Source organism: Oncorhynchus kisutch, linkage group LG30 (genome assembly GCF_002021735.2).
Source record: "Oncorhynchus kisutch isolate 150728-3 linkage group LG30, Okis_V2, whole genome shotgun sequence".
In the NCBI taxonomy this organism is placed as follows: Eukaryota; Metazoa; Chordata; class Actinopteri; order Salmoniformes; family Salmonidae; genus Oncorhynchus; species Oncorhynchus kisutch.
In genome coordinates, this window is record NC_034203.2 from 20,291,265 (window position 1) to 20,307,983 (window position 16,719).

The 16,719-nt window shown below is 42.9% G+C and overlaps 1 protein-coding gene across 2 annotated transcripts in view; it reads right to left on the reverse strand.

The window, feature by feature from the left end:
• LOC109875075 (tenascin-N-like) overlaps positions 1 to 16,117 on the reverse strand; it is a 31,777-nt gene extending 15,660 nt beyond the window's left edge. For both annotated transcript variants that reach the window (XM_031810191.1, XM_031810190.1), the window contains exons 1-6: positions 15,974 to 16,117; positions 10,518 to 10,943; positions 9,265 to 9,636; positions 4,545 to 4,808; positions 1,947 to 2,129; positions 1,239 to 1,328 (exon numbers count right to left, since the gene is read on the reverse strand). In XM_031810191.1, the coding sequence (XP_031666051.1) occupies positions 1,239 to 1,328; positions 1,947 to 2,129; positions 4,545 to 4,808; positions 9,265 to 9,636; positions 10,518 to 10,941 (1,333 nt within the window). In that variant the 5' untranslated portion in view covers positions 10,942 to 10,943; positions 15,974 to 16,117. The remainder of the gene's footprint in view (positions 1 to 1,238; positions 1,329 to 1,946; positions 2,130 to 4,544; positions 4,809 to 9,264; positions 9,637 to 10,517; positions 10,944 to 15,973) is intronic.
• Between the last annotated feature and the right edge of the window lie 602 nt (positions 16,118 to 16,719).

Consider the following 16,719-nt stretch of genomic DNA (forward strand, 5'->3'; position numbering starts at 1 on the left):
TCTTGTGTGAAGATTAGCTCTGTGAAGACGGATGTGTGAGGTAATAGAAAGACACCTGACAACCATCAAACCGGAAACGCTACAATGGTTAACTCCCAAATGAAACCCATTAAATGTCACCTGAGGGTTGAGAAAACAAAAAGCACCATCACCGTAATGAGACAGGGACAGCTCTGCTTTTGAACTACTGTAATACATCTCCTGAAATAAACAGCCAACAAAAGGAGCAGGCCAAGCTGCAATTGTAGACAGTCATTTCAGTCGGTCAAATAAGTGGCAGGTATCGGGTTGGCAGGACCGGCTGTAGAAGTTAACATCCTTTATGAATTCATCCTCACGCAAAATACTCAAGAGAATGCTTGTGAGATCCAAATAAGTGATTCCCATGTTCATATTTTTAAAGGACCAGGTGGCTTATGTAAATCATGGACTACACTGGCCTTAGGGCTCGGATCCTGGTCCAGACACTCTTACCACGATCATTAGAATCTATCCAGATTATTAAACTGTGATTTATGACCCATAATCACTACCCATAATTATTAGTCTTCCTGACCACGTTCATATTCTACTATCATTGGCTGTTATAGTGAGACCTAACACCAGGTTACAGTACTTTACTTTATCAAGCTATGGACTCTAACACATTCTGTGCCTATTTTACTCCGCTGTTCTCACAGTAGAGTTGGGAATGGTTTAGAGCAGAAGTGTCAAACTCATTTTCTCCGCAGGCCACATTCGGTCTTCAACGAGGTCCAGGGGGCCGCACTTAAAATGGATTATATTGCCTTGCCGTCAAAATGTGCAAAAATAGTCCTTTATCTATCGCTTTTGGAATTTTCGATGCTCCCTGACAATCTAGCTTCCATTACGATGACTATTAGCAAGCTGGACAGAGTGAAAAGAGACTATAAATGAAGGTCTATTATAATTTCTACATAATTTTGATTTGGTTATAGTCCTTTCAATGTCCATTGAGATCGTCCCCCCCACATGTGATTTTGAGTTGGACTATGGTCCAGTGTGCCACAGAGGGTGGTTACCGCTCGCTGATGTTGGATACAGTACCCATGTCCCAGGTGGCACCCTATTCCCTATGAACTACTTCTGACCAGGGCTCACTGGTCAAAAGTAGTGCACTATATAGGGAATAGGGGTCCATTTGGGACGCAGACACTGTCTCCTCACTTTCTGAAACCCACAGAAAGTCTCTGTTGTTTAGTATCAGCAGCAGTCACCTGTGACCCCGGTGGCGAAGGAGGCTTTCCCTTCGATGGTCCCTTTGATGCCTTGCACTGTGATGAGGTACTCAGTGCCAGGTTGCAGTCCTGTATAACACACACACACACAGGGCAAGTAAGCATACAGGTTTGCAAAACCTCATAGTAGTTCAAGGTTCTTAATCTACCACAATACATTTGAACACAATTTAATGATTAGCCGTTACGGGTACATAGATCTGTGAATACTCAAAGGGTTATGCGTGTTCTGCTCAAATGGGGAGAGGTGGAGACCATTAGGGAACAGACAGTTACACAGGTAACAGTTGTAAAACATGAAGTCCTATTCTATTCAAAGGTTGTAAAATATGATGGACTATTTGTCATGCCTGCTCCCGCTCCCCCTCCCTGGCGCTCGAGGGCGCCAGGCTACCCGTCATCATAAGCACCTGTTACCATCATTACGCGCAGCTCTGCTCATTGGGCTCACCTGGACTCCCTCACTTTGTTGATTGCCCCTGTGTATATGTCTGCTCCTCTGTGTTGTTCCCTGTAGTAGCATTTTGTTGTGTCGTGTTTATGTCCAGACGCTGTCCCTGTTCCGTTACATGTGCGTCTGTATTAAATGGTTCACTCCCTGTACCCGATTCTCATGTCCTGCATTGGGCCTCACACTATTCTATTCAAATCTATTTCAGACGGTGTTCTCCAATTTAAATGACATACCTACGATGGTGTGGGTGGTCCTGGCCTCTGCAATCATTGGTACGTTCTGCTCCTCCTCCTGCCCGTCAGGGTTAGCATAGGTCAGCCTGAAGTGGTCCAGAGGTGCTGCAGGGTTCTGCCAGTCCACCTGGATAGAGTCCTCAGTCTGGCCCAATACCCGGATACCATCAATACCAGACACCTCTGTGTAGGTTCAACATAGTCTCATTAGAATATGCCAGAATAATAACATTTACAGTGCCTTGCGAAAGTATTCGGCCCCCTTGAACTTTGCGGCCTTTTGCCACATTTCAGGCTTCAAACATAAAGATATAAAACTGTATTTTTTGTGAAGAATCAACAACAAGTGGGGCACAATCATGAAGTGGAACAACATTTATTGGATATTTCAAACTTTTTTAACAAATCAAAAACTGAAAAATTGGGCGTGCAAAATTATTCGGCCCCTTTACTTTCAGTGCAGCAAACTCTCTCCAGAAGTTCAGTGAGGATCTCTGAATGATCCAATGTTGACCTAAATGACTAATGATGATAAATACAATCCACCTGTGTGTAATCAAGTCTCCGTATAAATGCACCTGCACTGTGATAGTCTCAGAGGTCCGTTAAAAGCGCAGAGAGCATCATGAAGAACAAGGAACACACCAGGCAGGTCCGAGATACTGTTGTGAAGAAGTTTAAAGCCGGATTTGGATACAAAATATTTCCCAAGCTTTAAACATCCCAAGGAGCACTGTGCAAGCGATAATATTGAAATGGAAGGAGTATCAGACCACTGCAAATCTACCAAGACCTGGCCGTCCCTCTTAACTTTCAGCTCATACAAGGAGAAGACTGATCAGAGATGCAGCCAAGAGGCCCATGATCACTCTGGATGAACTGCAGAGATCTACAGCTGAGGTGGGAGACTCTGTCCATAGGACAACAATCAGTCGTATATTGCACAAATCTGGCCTTTATGGAAGAGTGGCAAGAAGAAAGCCATTTCTTAAAGATATCCATAAAAAGTGTTGTTTAAAGTTTGCCACAAGCCACCTGGGAGACACACCAAACATGTGGAAGAAGGTGCTCTGGTCAGATGAAACCAAAATTGAACTTTTTGGCAACAATGCAAAATGTTATGTTTGGCGTAAAAGCAACACACCTCATCACCCTGAACACATCATCCCCACTGTCAAACATGGTGGTGGCAGCATCATGGTTTGGGCCTGCTTTTCTTCAGCAGGGACAGGGAAGATGGTTAAAATTGATGGGAAGATGGATGGAGCCAAATACAGGACCATTCTGGAAGAAAACCTGATGGAGTCTGCAAAAGACCTGAGACTGGGACGGAGATTTGTCTTCCAACAAGACAATGATCCAAAACATAAAGCAAAATCTACAATGGAATGGTTCAAAAATAAACATATCCAGGTGTTAGAATGGCCAAGTCAAAGTCCAGATCTGAAAGAACTGAAAACTGCTGTTCACAAATGCTCTCCATCCAACCTCACTGAGCTCGAGCTGTTTTGCAAGGAGGAATGGGAAAAAATTTCGGTCTCTCGATGTGCAAAACTGATAGAGACATACCCCAAGCGACTTACAGCTGTAATCGCAGCAAAAGGTGGCGCTACAAAGTATTAACTTAAGGGGGCTGAATAATTTTGCACGCCCAATTTTTCAGTTTTTGATTTGATAAAAAAGTTTGAAATATCCAATAAATGTCGTTCCACTTCATGATTGTGTCCCACTTCTTGTTGATTCTTCACAAAAAAAATACAGTTTTATATCTTTATGTTTGAAGCCTGAAATGTGGCAAAAGGTCGCAAAGTTCAAGGGGGCCGAATACTTTCGCAAGGCACTGTAGCCATTTAAATGTCACCTGCGTTGACACATAAATTGTCACTAATGGTGTTATAGTTAGATACAAGTTATGAGAGACGTCTAATAGGGTACCCAAGAGTGTCATCGCTATCATACAGAACCAAGGACCAGGGCATGTTTCCTACTGGTTTCTATGAGGTTTCCTATATGTGATTTTGCATATAAATCCATTCCAGGCCAGGGAAAATAGTCTGGATAATGTTCTTTAACAGTTCTTTCTAATCGGAAAAAAAATGATTTAAAACCATTTGAAAGGGATAACGTTTGAAGTTAAGCATACTGTGTGACTGAGAACTGTTTGTCTCACGCTAATTCTTCATCATAGCCGGATGATCAGGCCTTTTCTCATACCCAGACAGGAATGTCATGCACTGAGATGTTTTCCATGGCTAACCGCACAAGCAGAGCCCAGGGCCCAAGGCTCAGTGCTCTGTGTCTCTCTTTCCATAAAATGTGTCTACAGCTTCATTTCCTTTTAATTAGGCTGACTGGTGTAATTACCTTAAACCTAATGGTAAGCAAACGATCACTAAGTGAATCATTTAGTACAAACAGTATTCAGGGTTATTGGGGTGATCTGTACATAGAGAGTTTTATGTGACGACAGGACATTTAAATTGGCATTCAGAACCACTTACCACAAACAAAAGCACCTGGACTTTTGAGTAAAATATGAAAATCAATGTTATGTGAAACATACTGTACTTTCCTCTGTAGTTCACTTCACTCCCTTACCTGTGGTCGCCTCAATCCTGTCCCCCTTGCTCTGGATCTCCTTGATGACAGCGTACACCTGCACAATGTAGGTGACACCTGGGCTGAGTCCTGTGATCAGGTAGGAGGTCTCTGTGTTGGGCACGGTGAACCGCTCCAGCTCTGCCTCATTGCCCTCAGGGTGCCAGGTCAGGATGTAGTACTCTGCTGCTTTCACAGCCTCCCATTCCACCAGCAGAGAATTATCAGTCACCCTTACCAGACGCAGGCCGTTAGGGCCCGTCACTGAGGGGGACACAGAGGTATGATTAGTTAAGGTTCAAAACTTTATGTTACTCACTATGTTATTGTGATGAATTTGAGGGGTAGCCCCAACCAGGATAGACATGGGGGCCTGTTAGGCCAACACTTCAGTTGTTACGCCAAGAATTCCGGACCTCTTGGCGAGGTCAGTAGGTGTAATAAGTTCACTATGTTATTGCTCTCTCTTTTTTACTCTTTTCACATTTCACTCAATGTAACTCTGACAGAAATAACATATCTGATTTAAGGAAAACACCATTTAGAAAATTGGGGAAAACATATTAATTTTCTGCAGTTACAGCGTGATACTGTATCTAGACACGATCCTTCAATCAAGATGGTGGAAATAGGGTCGGGCGAATCAGACAGTATGGGGGGAGACGGCCAGTCAGCAGTGTACGAAGCAAACTTTCCAAGCCAAGATATTCCTGCGGATACAGGGAAATACGGACACAGACGACCGAGCGTATGTGCTGAATTCGAGGAATTAAAGTGCAGAAAAAGCGTGTGTACATTGGGGGAAATATGAAATAGGTGCTAAGGAGACCACATTTACCAGGAAAGAATTCACAGCAGGCTTGGACCTTGTTCCATATGTTAAAGGCAGGAAGCTCAATGTTTTCTTTCTCTTCAGGAGGAGCATTTCCATCCAGTGGCAGTTAATACAACTGTTGCTGCCGTTTTCTACAACTGTTGCTGCCGTTTTCTACAGCTTCTGCCAGTAACAATTATGCCCTTAAATAATATTTCAGAACAGCCAAGATACATTTTTGTCCTCACTGATCGAGGGAGGCATATTTTGAAGAAGAAAATTATTAAATTATGTTTGGACTTCATAAAGAAGAGAATCATACATCTACAAATCAAATCACCAAATCAATTCACATTTTATTGGTCACATACACATGGTTAGCAGATGTTAATGCGAGTGTAGCGAAATGCTTATGCTTCTAGTTCTGACCATGCAGTAAAATCTAACAAGTAATCTAACAATTTCACAACAACAAAGGAATGAATAAGAATATGTACATATAAATATATGGATGAGCGATGGCTGAACGGCATAGGCAAGATGCAGTAGATGGTACAGAGTACAGTATATACATATGAGATGAGTAATGTAGGGTGTGTAAATATTATATAAAGTGGCATTGTTTAAAGTGACTTGTGAAACATTTATTACATCCAATTTTTTATTATTAAAGTGGGTAGAGATTTGAGTCAGTATGTTGGCAGCAGCCACTCAATGTTAGTGGTGGCTGTTTAACAGTCTGATGGCCTTGAGGTAGAAGCTGTTTTTCAGTCTCTCGGTCCCAGCTTTGATGCACCTGTACTGACCCCGCCTTCTGGATGATAGCAGGGTGAACAGGCAGCGTTTGATGTCCTTGATGATCTTTTTGGCCATCCTGTGACATCGGGTGGTGTAGGTGTCCTGGAGGGCAGGTAGTTTGCCCCCGGTGATGCATTGTGCGGAACTCACTACCCTCTGGAGAGCCTTACGGTTGTGGGCGGATCAGTTGCCGTACCAGGCGGTGATACAGCCCGACAGGATGCTCTTGATTGTGCATCTGTAAAAGTTTGTGAGTGTTTTTGGTGATAAGCCCAATTTCTTCAGCCTCCTGAGATTGAAGAGGCGCTGTTGCGCCTTCTTCACCACGCTGCCTGTGTGGGTGGACCATTTCAGTTTGTCTGTGATATGTACGCAGAGGAACTTAAAACTTTCCACCTTCTCCACTAGTGTCCTGTCGATGTGGATAGGGGGGTGCCCTCTGCTGTTTCCTGAAGTCCACGATCATCTCCTTTGTTTTATTGACGTTGAGTGTGAGGTTATTTTCCTGACACCACACTCCAAGGGCCCTCAGCTCCTCCCTGTAGGCCGCCTCGTCGCTGTTGGTAATCAAGCCTACCCCTGTAGTATCGTCTGCAAACTCGATGATTGAGTTGGAGGTACGCATGGCCACGCAGTCATGGGTGAACAGGGAGTACAGGAGAGGGCTGAGAACTCACCCTTGTGGGGACCCAGTGTTGAGGATCAGTGGGGTGGAGATGTTGTTTCCTACCACCTGGGGGCGTCTCGTCAGAAAGTCCAGGACCCAGTTGCACAGGGTGGTGTCGAGACCCAGGGTCTCGAGCTTAATGACGAGTCTGGAGGGTACTATGGTGTTAAATGCTGAGCTGTAGTCGATGAACAGCATTCTTACATAGGTATTCCTCTTGTCCAGATGGGTTAGGGCAGTGTGATTGCCATTGCGTCGTCTGTGGACCTATTGGGGCGGTAAGCAAATTTGAGGGGGTCTAGGGTGTCAGGTAGGGTGGAGGTGATATGATCCTTGACTAGCCTCTCAAAGCACTTCATGATGACGGAAGTGGGTGCTACAATAGTCGTTTAGCTCAGTTACCTTAGCTTTCTTGGGAACAGGAACATGGTGGCCCTCTTGAAGCATGTGAGAACAGCAGACTGGGATAGGGATTGATTGAATATGTCCGTAAACACACCAGCCAGCTGGTCTGCGCATGCTCTGAGGACACGGCTAGGGATGCCGTCTGGGCCGGCAGCCTTGCGAGGGTTAACACGTTTAAATGTTTTACTCACGTTGGCTGCTGTGAAGGAGAGCCCGCAGGTTTTGGTAGTGGGCTGTGTCGGTGGCACGGTATTGTCCTCAAAGCGAGCAAAGAAGTTGTTTAGTTTGTCTGAGAGCAAGACATCGGGGTCCGCAACGAGGCTGGTTTTCTTTTTGTAGTCAGTGATTGACTGTAGACCCTGCCACATACCTCTCATGTCTGAGCCGTTGAATTGTGACTACTTTGTCTCTATACTGAGAGCTTGTTTGATTGCCTTGCGGAGGGAATAGCTACACTGTTTGTATTCGGTCATGTTTCTGGTCGCCTTGCCCTGATTAAAAGCAGTGGTTTGCGCTTTCAGTTTTGCACGAATGCTGCCATACAGTGGCAGGTTCTCAGCCAAAGACACATCATTATGGTGTTAAACATTTTTTGAGACAACTGTAAGTAGGACTTCCATCAACTGGGCCAAACGTGTGCTGTTCAGTGTTCTCTGTCGTGATTAATATGATAAACAAGTGGGGAAGCACATGTACTGTTTCCATGTAGTTAAAAGTGACCATAGATAATGTCAATGCATTTGGGCATTGCTAAAGGGTACAGTATGTTATTCAAATAATAGTCAAGACCACCAATTTGAAAATGGACGTGACTCTCAAATGTGAAGCAGAAATGTGAATGTACATTTCTGCATGGAACTGTCATTTGTCGGTGTGAGACATCCCACTTTTCAGTGACTCACATAAGGTCCTGTTTTTACAGAGTCTACTGTATCATGGTGAAAAGAGCGTTAAGGGACAACTCAGGAGACGTACATGGAAAGCAGACCAAATCCACATGCAGCATCTGTAGGACATTGATCTGGCTTTTACAAATCCACATGCAGCATCTGTAGGACATTGATCTGGCTTTTACAAATCCACATGCAGCATCTGTAGGACATTGAGCTGGATTTTACAAATCCACATGCAGCATCTGTAGGACATTGATCTGGCTTTTACAAATGGACATGCAGCATCTGTAGGACATTGATCTGGCTTTTACCAATCCACAGAAATCCACCAAGGCTTTTTGTGGGCAGAATAAAACAATTTAGGTTTTCTCTAGATGATTTATTTGAAATGTGTGTCTGAGTTCTTTATCAATGTACAAATCTCCAAAGGCCTAAATTCAGATCCCAGTCTCGATCATAGTTGTGAAATATGGTTAGCATTGCTTTTGATGGTCACTAAAAAGAAAACAGCATTGGTGATGATGATGCACCTCAAGGTCTGATCACACAAAACAGAAAATGTCTCAGTATACTGTAGCTTTTGTCCTATACTCATAATATTTATCCTCCAAATCTAACTCGTAAACTCACATAGCCTCCCTCTTCCCCCTTGACACGTCCCTGTTGTTGTTGTAAGCAACAGTTCAACAGTTCCTACATGCACATTACTATAAAGCTATTGAGTGCAATAGCTGACCAGCTACCATGGGTCTGTGCACAAACTTGGTTTTAACAAAGTGAAATCTTTAGACAGTTTGAGGCTGCAGCAATTGCTGTCACTTTCACAAGTGTGGAAGCAGTGAATTTATCTGACAGAATGTTTTGACTGCAAATTTTCTGCTTAACTGCTATTTAACTAATAATCAAATAACCAGTACCTAATGGCAAGTTTAAAGTGTTTATGAAACCTTAGAACCCTAAGGATCCTACAGCTGTAGATTTTCTGCATTTCAGTTCTGCGAATCAACAAAAGGTAGAGTTTGCCATGTAGATCTAGGCCATTTCAAACTAGGAATGCTGATCTTGGATCAGTTTTCCTTTTATATAATAATGAATAAGATATTATGACCTGATTATAACCTCAGCCTATATAAGAACTTCTACCTGTAGAGCAGTCTTCCCCAAAGAAGCCTTCGTCACAGATACACATTCCGTTCACGCAGGTGCCGTGGATGCAGTCAGGATCGCATTTCTGTTCGCTGCAGTCCTCGCCAGTGAAGTGGCTGAAGCAAACACACTTGCCGTCCACGCAGTGTCCCTTATCGTTGCAGTCGCCTGGGCACATCAGCTGGCTGCAGTCACTCCCCGTATAGCCAGCGTGGCAGACACACTTGCCATCCACACAGCGGCCGTTGTCGTTGCACTCATCAGGACAGGTGGAAATGGAGCAGTCAGGACCCTCCCAGCTAGGGTTGCATTGACAACTGCAGGTGTTGTGCTGGTAGGTCCCGTGGCCACTACAGCTAGTGTCCACACCTGTGGAAGTTTAGGAAATCACGTTATGTGACATCTGAAGTGTCTGTACTGTAAGTGTAATGTAAGTGACCGTGCATCAATCATTTTTTCAAACAGTGCAACAGTTATATATATATTTTTTGTACTTATTACCCCTTTTTCTCCCCAATTTTGTGATATACAATTGGTAATTACAGTCCTGTTCCATCGCTGCAACTCCCGTACAGACTTGGGAGAGGCGAAGGTCGAGAGCGATGTGTCCCCCCCGAAAACACAACCCTGCCTAGCCAAACTGCTTCTTGACACACTACTCGCATAACCCAGAAGCCAGCCGCACCAATGTGTCGGAGAAAACACCATCCAACTAGCGGCCGGCTGCAACACAGCCCGGGATCGAACCCGGATCTGTAGTGATGCCTCTAGCACTGCGATGCAGTGCCTTAGACTGCTGCACCACTTGGGAGACCAGTTTCACAGTTTTAAATAACATCTGGGATTAAGTTCCACATTTCTTTTCAGATATACACTGAGTGTACTAAACATTAGGAACTCCTGCTCTTTCCATGACATAGACTGACCAGGTGAATCCAACTGAAAGCTATGATCCCTTATTGATGTCACCTGTTAAATCCACTTCAATCAGTGTAGCTGAAGGGGAGGAGACAGGTTAAAGAAGGATGTTTAAGCCTTGAGACAATTGAGACATGGATTGTGTATGTTTGCCATTCAAAGGGTGAATGGGAAAGACAAAATATTGAAGTGCCTTTGAACAAGGTATGGTAGGTATAGGTATCAGCTGCACCCGGTTGAGTGTGTCAAAAACTGTACACTCAATGTATTTTAGCTATTGAATATAGATGTTCTGTCAGATCTCATGGTGATGGACTGCACTGTAGGCTTACCTCCTGCTCCACCACCTTTTCCACCACAGCAGCCCTGGGAGCACTGACTCTTCAGATGTTCCACCTCCTCCTCCAGCCCGTTGACTCTGTACAGCAGAGACGTAAAGCTCTCCGACTCATCACAGTCACACTTTGGGGTCTTGAGGTTGATTTGGTGCCTGAAAACGATGTTGTTTTCCCCCTCCAGAGTAGTGCCCCCTTCCAGCTCTTGCAGGCCTGAAAACTGGTCCTGTTGGGAAGGGAGGGTCTGCAAGGCGAGTTTACACTCAGGGCTCTTGGCCAGGTCAATCTTATAGACGTGGCTGAAGGTGACTTCTTTCTCAGCGGGGGATGAATAATCTTCTGTCACATACTTGGAAGTGACAGTGCACAGTATGCTTATCAGGCATAGGGCTCTTGTGAGCCAGTGAAGTCTAGTGGTCATGGCTAGAGGGGAAAATAAGTGGAATAATTGGTGAAATTGATATGCAACTTTTGACATGCACAAAGAGCACTGGTCTTGATACCTTTTTGGTCTATTATGGGTGATTTTCCAGAGAGAACATGGCTTTTTTTACAAGATTGTTAAAGAAGTCACATTCGTTCTAGTTAAGGCAGACTATGTTTTACAAATGGGACATGAAGCAATCTCGTAACCTCCAGCAGAAAGTCAGCAGTCATCACTCGAAACGAAACACTTTTATCCCAAGTTCCTAACTATTAATAGTGCTCAGCCAACCATAAGGGCTTCAAGGAGCATGGAACACTGTCTTCCAAAAGATGTCATGTCTAATGACAGTGATGTCATCCAGCTTTTGACATCCCCAGAAAGAGAAATGATATGCTATCAAAATAATAGGCCAAATATATATCTGAAAAGACTTCTTCAGAAATAATTTGGTTCAAACCTCTATGGTGAATAAGAGGTTACCTGTTTCTAAAGCATGTTCGATTGAACCGCTGCGTCCTTGGCACGCAGCCATTAGAAATGTGGTCGTGGAGCAACTTATAGTCGATGTCTGAACTTGTGTGGTCTGTGGAAACTGAAAACCAAACTTAAGTGACTGTCTGCTCCGCTCTCCTCTAAAAGAGAGGCCATGGTGCTTGACAACTGGAAACTCCACAGTAATAGCATACATGCTTTAATAAATTGCGCAGGGTACTTTTAAAAGAATGTTGATTGGTCAATGAAATATGCATGTAGCGCAAAAACACTAACGGGATAGATAATTGGGAGCACACAATGTGGAACTATCAAATAAGTGAAATGACTCAACCATGCACAAATACTAGGCTTTTTACCTTAACTCACATATGGTATATTGCAACTATGGGAACGATAAATGGTGTACAGTAGATCAATAGTGCAAAGCGATTGTTCCTGTAACATTGTAAACCAGTATAAAGAAATCTTCATCAATGGTTATATCAATCATACAACACTAGCAACCTCATCTACAGGCTGAATTCATTACGTTGGTGTCAGCTGTGACACAAGCGGTGCTACAGTATCTGAGGCTTGTCCATATAGTCACCTGAAGGATTGTGAAAGTAACCTATAAGTGATAAGCACAATGGCATAGGTGTTATGGCGTCATAAGCAGCCTACAACATTAGTGTAGATGTTCATAGTTTGACATAATGGCTTTGATGCTCCTGGAGAGTTTACAGTATGTGTGTGATACTGCAGTGTGCAACGGAACAGTTTTTGTACCCATGTTGGTTATTTCTTTATGTCATTGGTTTTGAAATTAAACTGCTCCGGCTTTTACCTAGTTCTGCTCTCCTGCGATTGACTTCCCTGCAACCAGTTACGCACCCCTTACACTAACATTAGCCTAAATATTATGATAACTAACCCAAGATAGGACAGAGGCATCATTTACAATAGGAGCCAATAAAGCACAGTAGTCAGAACAGGCAATGAGGTGGGCAGAGCCAAGCAAGAGCTAGCATGATCCTATTAACGTGCTTTTGCATGTATTTGCATATTTACGTTAGGGAATGCCTAATCTCTGAGGTGTGCAAGTGCAAGAACTCGAATTCACCCTACATTCCTAAACCATGCCATTTAAAAAAACTTTGGCAAGGAGTCAAATCTACAAAACGTGCACTCTGTTTGTAACAGATTCTAGTTTTGGAACAGAAAACTGCATTCAGATCATTATGAGAAAATGATGAGCTCTTGCTCCTCCTTGACCCTCTGCCTGCCAATACACTTCATTATTACCATTTAAGGTGTTGAATAGAAGCCCTCACTGGATGCTTCAAGTTTATACCCCGTGTGACACATCTGCGTTTTCTCTTTCTTCTGTGATTAGCATAAATGAAAATGGCTAACATGAAAGTTGCGAACATTAGCCTAAATAAGAAAATGGCTAGGATTTACCTGAATGAAAGTGGTTAGCATTAGTCTAATAATGACCTCTTAGTCAAATAACCCTTGGCATTAAGCTTCCATCCAACAGTAGACTTCACAAAGGGAAAATGGCTCAACACTTGTGAAAATGTAGTATCAGTAAGCAACGTGTTGGGAGAAATTATGTTGGCTATGCTGCTAATGACTTACAGTAACTGTATTAGTGCCACACAAACTTTCCACCATGTTTGCTACGAGTCCTGTGTCTGTTATCCAACTCAGTGGGTGAAAACCTTGAGGTTAGAGTAGCCAGACCGTAGAGACTATGACATCACAGCTATGGCCATTCATCCCCATTGACTCTCTGGCAATAATTACAGTAGATGGCACTTTATCAGCAACCAGGACATAGATCAGACCAAGGGGAAAGACCAGCAAGTCAATGACAGCCTTATAATAACCCACATCACAGGAACATTATTCAGCCCTGTGGAATGGCACCAGGCGCTGGCGCACACAGATCCTTAACAAGCTCATTTATAGTTTACTGTCAAGGTTTTATTTGATGCTTGCCATTTTAAGGCTTTTATTTGTCTTAGAGACGATTCCAATGTGACCTTCTTCCAGCTACCATGAACTCCTAAATCTCTGCAGGGAAGGAACGTCAGGAATGATACAGCAGTAAGACCAAAGATTCTCCTTAGTCAGTGAATCCATGGTTGTGTCCCAAATGACAACCTATTCCAGCATTTCCCAAACTCGGTCCTCGGAACCCCAAGGTGTGCACATTTATTTTTTTGCTCTAACACTACATAGCTGATTCAAATTATCAAAGCTTGATGATTAGTTGATTATTTGAATCCACAGTGTAGTGCTAGGGCAACAACAACACAAATGTGCACCCTTTGTGGTCCCAAGGACTGAGTTTGGGAAACCTTGCTCTATTCCACCTTATTGGGCCCGCAAACTCAACTCTGGACCTCAAAGCCAGTTCCACTGTTTTTTTAATTGTTCCCCTATAATCAGGAACTGATTAGACCTGGGACACTAGGTGTGTGCAATGAATTATCAGGTAGAACAGAAGACCAGTAGGCTAGGGACCTTGTAGGGTAAGAGTTGAATACCACTGCTACAGGGAATAGGGTGCCATTTGGGACGCATTCTATGTGAAGCATGTCAGATGTGCAGTCATGGAAGAGCCGAAGCAGTCTCAAAGGCTTCGAGAAAACAGTATCCGCAGTTCCGCACTCAAAGTTGGCATGGACACACAGGGGAATTACCTTCACATAACAAGGAATTCAAATAGTCAGACACAAGGATGTCTGTCTCATCTTTTCAGCCTCCATTCTTTGCAGGCTTGTCGACTAGCTGTGAAGTTTGACAGACTTCCAACCGGGATTGGCAGGAAAGTACCTAAGCAATTCCAGCATGCATTGCAGACTGGCAAGTTGTGCTGGTAGTAAACTTCAAACAGCTACTAAAAATGTTAGACTCACTCCTCTAATTGTTAAGGTTCAACAAAGGGTAGAGGAAGCTGCATTTTACCAAAAAGTGGAACACTGTTGTGCATCATCTACTTACGGAATAAGAGGAGGTAGAATGTTTCCCCTCACTCACTAACAAGAAACACTTCAGACTCAGACTGTGAATGCAATCAATATCAGATCCTCACAGGGACCCAATTTTCCCTCCAAAATCATTGCATGGGGAGGAGAGAAAGGAAGGGAAGCAAGTAAGGACAGACTGTGTGCAATGCCCCATCCTCTCATGAGACACATTAACCAACAGACAGATGGTCAACAGACAGGCAGTCTGTTCTTTTCCGTTTCAAGGGGAATTGCACTGGACCAACAAGCCTGGGATGAAAAGTTTAGCGCTCTGCAGTCTGCACACAGGGGGAAGAGCTCAGAGCTCATGGTCTTTATGTGGTTGCAACATTTGTCGAATTTTCCTTTACTAGCAGGCAGAAAAAGCTGAAAGCAATTAGAGTAAGTCTGAGCTCAAACTCATATCCCCCTGCTCTGTCTGCTGGTCCTGCCATCAAAACCACAAAAAAACCTTGATAAGGTTACAAAAGCCCAATAGTCACCCCATTGGCTTTATGTAGGCCTTATGATCACATATTAGAAACCACCCCGTTCATGGCTAGCTGCAGGCAACGCTCTACATCTGTTGTTCGTTTTATCACTGCTTCCAAGATAACTTTGAGCCAGTACAGTAGCATTTCATCAAGTTGAGCCACAGGCAAGCACCGTTCATGTCTATGAAGCTTGTTGAAACTATTTATTTTCAGAAGAAAAAAAATCCACCTTCAATAAAATGGTTTACAAGAAAAGAAAAAGAAATATAATTAATCTACTGAAGCTGTATGTTGTATTAACAACATATTTACCCCATGGTAAGGACATAGCTGACACTTCAGCTATTTCCCCACTGGCTCTATGTCTGACTGACTGAAGTATAATTTGTTAATGCTTAGTCTGATGCTTGACTGCCCAGCATTTCCGTCTGGTACCAGAGAGGCTGGAGTTTAGTCTGTGATGAAAATGTGAGGAGTGAGAGAAGGCAATTTTATTAACAAGGAAATGGACCTCTAAACGTATTGGGTTTGATGCCTAAGTTACAACTTGTGCAGTTTTTTTGGTGTTGATGCAAAATATCAAAAGAAATCGAACCCATTTCTTTTTGTTTGTTTGTTTCTTTCTATTTTACTGTATAACTTGTACTGAAAGAGCTTTGTAATGAAGTCGTTATAATAATTGTGAAACTTTGTTTAAAGGACTACTACTATATGTTAACATCTCATGATCATATATCATATAATGACTTGCAAATTACTTATTTCGTAGTAAGTATAACTTTTTCAAGGTAATTACTTACTTCAATAGTAAGTATGAATCTTGTCTGTAATTGCATTTGTTAAAATAAAATAAAAAGGTATGTAAAATATTAAACAGGTCATAATATGAATAACAATGTATCAAATCAGATGCAACCTCTAATTTAAAACAAAACTCGCAGTCATATAAAATGTTTATGCGCATATTACAAAGCCTCTCAAATTGAACATTCAAGAATAAAACAATCAAACCATGACATAAAGCAGTGTTTCACTCACCGTTGCAGTTCCCTGTGACTACCTCCTCTGAAAGCCTGAGAATCTGTCACTCTATTTCTTCTCTCTCTGACACCTGTTGACAAGCTCAGGGCATGAGTTTGAAGGGGCCCTTATAACCAATGCCTCTGTGGCTCCTGCAGCAACAGCCTTTCCCTCAAGTAGTTAAATCCCCTTCCGAAATGCCTTTGGCCAATGGGCAGTAGTTTGGGAGTGTCTCTTCTCTTGCTCCTCAATAATGGAATGAGAATAGAGATAGATAATGAGAGACATTCCTCCTTTGAAAAAGAAATTAGGCTGGAACTAATCATAATACTTCAACATGACCCCCACACATGTTGCCCCCACCCCGTCACTACCAACTTTTGAGTTTGAGTTTTAGAAACTTTTTTTATATGTTTCCTGTCACAGTAGCAGCGATGGATGCAATTAATCATTTTACCAGTCCAGGACAGTAGTAATATGTGCTGTAAGGCAATCAGAGAAAGCTTGGATTTAATGGTGAGCTCAAGCCAAGAAAGATACGGACGTTCATGAAGAAAACACAGGTCTAGTCATATCAGGGAATTAAGTTTCCAATCACATTAGCCAACATGTGTCAGTCTATCTGAAGTGTGAATTTAGTTCTAGATTACAGACGTTAGTTACAGTAGGATTTGGACTGTAGGATTTTTTTCATTACATAAACTACTACAACACAACACATGGACATCCTTATGTGGTCTGAAATCAAATAAACACAGATTTTA